Raw genomic sequence first — 6,859 nt, forward strand, 5'->3', positions numbered from 1 at the left:
TTCCTTTAACAAATACATTCAGAGGTGAGTATTATTGTCTATCATGTTACACAGTACACAGGAATATGTTCAGAACAGTGTGACTGATGGTGTTGCTGTAGAGTACATGGAAAGTAAAATACTTAATTATTGTGGATATAGCTGGACATGATGGGTTTCCGCTTGCGGTTGACTTTGGCCTTGGCTACCACCACACTGCTCACAGGTTGTCCAGTTATTTTTTTACCCCTGGCTTTGTGCCACTGCTGAGGCTGGCTTGTGGAGGAGATGTCATTATGTCTGGCACGGCACAGGTCCAGGGTGTACATAAGGCCCACAATGTGAGAGCAAAAACCTGGTGAACTGATTTAAGCCAGAAGTAGCATTAGGTGTTTGTTTTGGAAATGCTATTTGCAGTGACTATGAATTGCTTATGTCAACCAGCCTTATGACAATAATGTTACTAGCTAGTTACTGCAATATTAGAGTGCCTTGACATGTAACCTTACATCCATGTTGTAACAACATATTGTAACAAGCTAGACTCTGATGACGTTGCTTCTTGCTAGAAAGGATAGTTGAAAGGATGTTGACTAGCTATCTAACTAATTTAAATATTTCAGTCGACATCCTCCTGAAGTATACAAGTGTCCTGAACTTACCCGGCAGTGCAAGAGCATAACTGGTCCAAAAGGCTGTGCTCGTTGCATGTGAGGTAGAGATCATGGGGTTTCTCCGATTTTGCCATTGACCGGTATGCTTTCGCCTCGACAGTCGTAGTGTCCCCTTCTTTGTTTATTTTAATGTTTTTAATGTATCCCTCCACCGCATACTGTAACCCCTTTTGCCTCGATCTGTAGGATATCGCACAAGTATTGCTCCAAAAAGAGTCACTGACACGCACCGCTATATTTTTCCCCGACATGACACTGTTGACACTCCGTCGGCGTCAAGAAGCTTGTCGGGCTAGCAACGGTAACTAAGGGGGGCGGGGCTTTTGCGAAAGGTCAATTATTCATGTTTGCGATCATCACAGAGTCCAAAAGCAGCAGGTCGCAATCCACGATGGGTCACAATTCATGACAGCAGACCGTCGAAATCTGCGACCACACTGTAAATGCGGGGGAAATGAGTCAAACCCCAACCAAATGTTTTCAGGTCATTTCTCGTCCTCATATCTGTATTTGGACACAATTATTCATGTCTGCGATCATCACAGAGTCCACAAGCAACGCAGGTCGCAATCAACGATGCCACAATCAATCTAGCGCACCGTCGAATTCTGCGCCCACACTGTAAATGCAGGAAAAATGAGGCAAACTCCAACCAAATCTTTTCAGGTCATTTGTCGTCCTCATATCTGTATTTGGACACAATTATTCATGTCTGCGAGAACGGGGAACGGCCCCATTAAAGTTTTAAATTAATTAATTTGCCTTGTAGAATTCAGCAAGATTAAAAGTGCAAATACATCAACAAAATTCATATAAATTGGCAACCTTGTGTGGTTGTTCAAGACACACTGAAGGCATGATGCCACCATAGGTTTGCAGAGAACTATATACAATATGCACACTGAAGGCATGATGCCACCATAGGTTTGCAGAGAACTACATACAATATGCACAGTGAAGGCATGATGCCACCATAGGTTTGCAGAGAACTACATACAATATGCACAGTGAAGGCAAGATGCCACCATAGGTTTGCAGAGAACTATATACAATATGCACACTGTAGGCATGATGCAGCCATAGGTTTGCATAGAACTATATACAATATGCACACTGAAGGCATGATGCAGTCATAGGTTTGCAGAGAACTATATACACAATAGAACTATATACAATATGCACACTTGAAAGGGGTGGGGTGGTGGTGGGGGTTGTGAGGGCCGCTGAAACCCCAGTGTCCATCCTCACGGGAAGGGGGGGGGGGGGGGGGGGGGGGGGGGTGTCGATGAGGGTTGTGAGGGTCGCTGAAACACAGCGTCCATCCTCACGGGAAGGGGGGGGGGGGGGGGGGGTGGTGATGAGGGTTGTGAGGGCCACTGAAACCCCAGTGTCCATCCTCACGGGAAGGGGGGGGGGGGGGGGGTGGTGATGAGGGTTGTGAGGGCCGCTGAAACCCCAGTGTCCATCCTCACGGGAAGGGGGGGGGGGGGGGTGGTGATGAGGGTTGTGAGGGCCGCTGAAACCCCAGTGTCCATCCTCACGGGAAGGGGGGGGGGGGGGGTGGTGAGGGTTGTGAGGGCCGCTGAAACCCCAGTGTCCATCCTCACGGGAAGGGGGGGGGGGGGGGTGGTGAGGGTTGTGAGGGCCGCTGAAACCCCAGTGTCCATCCTCACGGGAAGGGGGGGGGGGGGGGGGGGTGGTGAGGGTTGTGAGGGTCGCTGAAAGACAGTGTCCATCCTCACGGGAAGGGGGGGGGGGGGGGGGGGGTGTCGATGAGGGTTGTGAGGGTCGCTGAAAGACAGTGTCCATCCTCACGGGAAGGGGGGGGGGGGGGGGGGTGGTGATGAGGGTTGTGAGGGCCACTGAAACCCCAGTGTCCATCCTCACAGGAAGGGGGGGGGGGGGGGGTGTCGATGAGGGTTGTGAGGGTCGCTGAAAGACAGTGTCCATCCTCACGGAAGGCGTGATAATCATGCGATATGGTTATCAACATTTTCTTTTTTTGGACCGTTTTGGACGGCATCGACTCATTTGAGCCTGGTGGCATGCAGGACAGCTGTACATAGGATCTCTGTCAGGTCTCCCAACACAACCCTCGTGGTACCACCTTCCACAGGTGTCACACTGGATCTGAAACACAACAATTCCCCTCAGGATTAATAAAGTAAATCTTATTTATGTTATCTTAAACCGAGGTCATATTGAATGGGAAAAAAGTTCAGTCTAAATATCTGCGTAAAATGTGTGTCTTCTCCTGTACCAGACTGAATGAATGAATGATCTTTATTTGTCAAAGTACAGGTACAGGAACCTCAACATTTGGGAGAGCTCCCCCCTGGTGCTTAAAGAAAAATAGGACAAGGAACATACATAAACAATGTATACAGTATGGTAAAAAACAAACATACTGTATATATATCTAACTAAAACTGATACATCTAATATAAATCTAAAATCTAATATAAATTGAACTAAAACTGACACATCTAATATAAATCAAACTAAAACGGATGCATCTAATGTAAATCTAACTGAGGTAAAGTGCAGTTGAAGTCCTTAGAAAGTCAGTGAGGCAGGTAGATAAATAGATGGTTCGTAGGGAATTGCACAGTTCCCTAGACAGGTTGGCATAAAGAGCAGAATAAAGAATAAATATATTGTTGATTTATACCATGGTTTATTATTATTTTGTTCATTTAATGCATTTATCTACTTAATATAAACTAAGACTGTTTTAACATACGCAGTCATGCAAAGACACAGGCAAGGTTTGTATATATGTCAATAAGACATGGTTTAAGACAGTTATATTGACATCCATGTTACATGTGCATGTACAGCTGCTGTTTAACATTCAGACCCTAATTCACATGAATTTAGGCAGATCTCCCTGGTACTTGTTTACATCATGCCTTCTGCAAACAACCTGAGCCAAGAACTCGAAAGCGGTGGTGTTATAACAATAACTTACCCAGTCAGTGGCATCAGGTCTGTCTTGAGACCCCCCTCGCGCTTCTTCTCCCTCTCCACAGTAGTGGCACAGCTCACTGAGATCATCTGGTTAAGATATGGTATTGATTGCATATAATATTTTATTCTTATTTCCATGGGAAAATACACCATAAGTATTACATACTAACTTTCTAGACTTTTTTATATTCATTGAATTAATGATATTGAAATCCTCATGGTGTTAATAGAAGTTTGAAAATGGTTAACATACCAGTCTCATTGAGAAGTGCTACAGCAATTTCCCTCCTGTAATTAGCCACTGCCCCTTCAGAGTTTGGGAAAGTAGGAGAAGCCTCTGCCAGGACTTTCTCAGCATACTAAGAACATGTTTGAATAAATGAATATTCAAAACATACTGGCCCAGTTTAACTTAAACAAAATTCATCAACTTTATGTCTCTCTAGGAGTTTAAATGTTGAAAAGGAGACCTTTTCAAAATCTGCTTCATATTTCCGTAAAGACATATGCGATTCAAAAACTTACTTTGATGGCAAATATTCCACATGAAGTGGAATCCTGCTGCAGGCTATGTGGCACAGTGTTGGCTTTCCACCTGGACACCGTACAGCCCCTCGCTCTCATGAATGCTCTGAAAAGTAGACAAAAAGCAGCAAATTATTATGCAATTCTGAAACATCCAGTCCAGCACAATGGACAGGTCCAAGTCACCAGAGCACGAGGTGCACTCCTGCACCACCATGGACAGTACCACAGTTCTCACACACCTGCACTGCATCATCCCATCAGTCAAGGTCATTCCCTTTACCTGTTTCACCCATACTCCAATGGTTAAATAGCAGCATTCCGCCTGCCGGGCCAGGCCATAGAACCCAACTGTTACCTTGTGGTCTCCAGACATCTTGTGATCTTGGAGGCATCGTTGCAGAGTGGATCCAGCACAAGGCTCCTCTGTTCTGAGGGGAAGATGACCTAGAGAAATGTAGATAAGCACATTGTGCATGTGTCACATTCACATATCCTAATAAAATCATGGATGTGCCTTGGAAATTTAAATATGAATACATAGCGTAAGATAATGTTTAACTTACTGTGAGTATCCAATGATTTGGCTCATTCACTACCCCCAGAATGACTCCATACAATGAAGGATCACACTTCTAAAATAACACACAATTTACGGTTAAAAAAACAACCACTATATACAGTAAATCGTAAACAGTAAAACAGTAACAGTAAAAACCTGTGCCTATACCCTTAGAATTGAAGTCTTCCTGTTCCGAATTTGGGTCATGGCATATGTATCAATGCAAAGTGCCTTTTTCCCCCCTTGGCAATTGTGCTTCTGGACCATTCTGAACAGGGTGGCATTGATCACCTGGGGAAAGCAAATCCATTTTAAAATGAAGTCAGTTAACTTATGGTGTACTAGCATTTGGAGATTTATTTGTTAGATGAGTTAACTAAAGGAGAATAAAATACTGAAGCTTACCTCACTCCATTTCCTTTGGGAAACTCTTCATTGATGAGAAACTCCCTTAATTGATCAAACATTAGTTTCTCCATAATATAGCCTATATATATATATATATATATATATATATATATATAATATATATACAATATAGGCTACAATATATTGAAACTGCTGCTCATAAAGTGTTGAAACTTGTCTTTTGAACTGCTGCTGATAAAGTCTACGTTGTGGTGGTTAACTTTCTGATAACGGTTGTCAATCTGTTTATATTCACGGAATTCAAATTGGATCCAATCGGACACATCCAACGTCATAATTGTTTACATGATGATGCAGGTAGGTTAAGTGACCCATCGTGGATTGCGACCTGCTGCTTGTGGACTCTGTGATGATCGCAGACATGAATAATTGTGTCCAAATACAGATATGAGGACGACAAATGACCTGAAAACACTTGGTTGGGGTTTGACTAATTTTCCCCGCATTTACAGTGTGGTCGCAGATTTCGACGGTCTGCTGTCATGAATTGTGACCCATCGGGGATTGCGACCTGCTGCTTGTGGACTGTGATGATCGCAGTTTTGAATAATTGTGCGCACATACAGATATGAGGACGACAAATGACCTGAAAACACTTGGTTGGTGTTTGACTCATTTTCTCCGCATTTACAGTGTGGGCGCAGAATTCGACGGTCTGCTGTCATGAATTGTGACCCATCGTGGATTGCGACCTGCTGCTTGTGGACTCTGTGATGATCGCAAACATGAATAATTGTGTGCACATACAGATATGAGGACGACAAATGACCTGAAAACATTTGGTTGGGGTTAGACTCATTTTCCCTGCATTTATAGTGTGGGCACAGAATTCGACGGTGCGCTAGATTGATTGAGGCACCGTTGATTGTGACCTGCGTTGCTTGTGGACTCTTTGATGATCGCAGACATGAATAATTGTGGCATTAGTTCATATTTATTTCTTAAACGGCAGTGTAAAATAATAATAACGCTGGGCATACAAATAAAAACGGTGGGCATTATAACAAAAACATAAAATGTGCTTAATAAATAGGCTACATTTGATTTCATTTGCATTTCACAGACCGATAGAATGGATAAGGTGTTTAGTACGGTCAATCACCGTTGCTTCTTTCCCCATAAGACGCTACAGTCAGTAAGACGCTTTCAAGAAAGAAAGCATTGCCCTGTGTCACAAAACGAATGTACCCATTCCGAGTCTAGCTTCAAACTCGTGCATGTTGCTGAAAATGTGCAACAGCGCCCTCTGGGGTCACACATTTCGACGGGTCGCAGAATTCGGTGTAACACCGGCCAACGTGGCGTGGAGCAGGGAACGGGACGCTATACAAAAGCGACAGTTCAGTAGGCGGCATCGGCTATATATCGATGAGCAGCGCGCAGCCAGCAGCAACATCCAAGTGAGCCCTATACAACACAATAACTAAAATTAGCACTGGAAAGGCAACATATAAGAGAGATGCAGCCGTGACCGGCAGCTCACCTATCACTGCACAGAAGCGGAAATAGACGCACAGGAGCTACGTGACCCAGCCTCCGGCAAGCAAGAGCCTTTACAAAACAATAACTAAAATTAGTACTGGATGGGCAACATGCGAGAGAGATGCAGCCGTGACCGGCAGCTCACCTGTCACCGCACGGAAGCGGAAATGGACGCCCAGGCGCAACGTGACCCAGCCTACGGCAAGCAAGATGCCGACAGGTGATCTACGCCCGCCTT

General features: G+C 44.4%; 1 protein-coding gene across 1 annotated transcript; it reads right to left on the bottom strand.

Moving 5' to 3' along the window:
- Nucleotides 1-122: 122 nt before the first annotated feature.
- LOC130380397 (uncharacterized) lies at nt 123-5,181 on the bottom strand. The gene is made up of 8 exons (XM_056587588.1): nt 4,879-5,181; nt 4,715-4,783; nt 4,507-4,595; nt 4,149-4,254; nt 3,877-3,982; nt 3,625-3,710; nt 2,662-2,783; nt 123-279 (listed from the first exon to the last, which is right to left on the bottom strand). Exons 1-8 carry the CDS (start codon nt 5,056-5,058, stop codon nt 123-125), a joined length of 915 nt encoding a protein of 304 aa, XP_056443563.1. The 5' UTR covers nt 5,059-5,181.
- Nucleotides 5,182-6,859: the final 1,678 nt, after the last annotated feature.

The sequence above is a fragment of the Gadus chalcogrammus genome, chromosome 4, assembly GCF_026213295.1.
Source record: "Gadus chalcogrammus isolate NIFS_2021 chromosome 4, NIFS_Gcha_1.0, whole genome shotgun sequence".
Lineage (NCBI taxonomy): Eukaryota > Metazoa > Chordata > Actinopteri > Gadiformes > Gadidae > Gadus > Gadus chalcogrammus.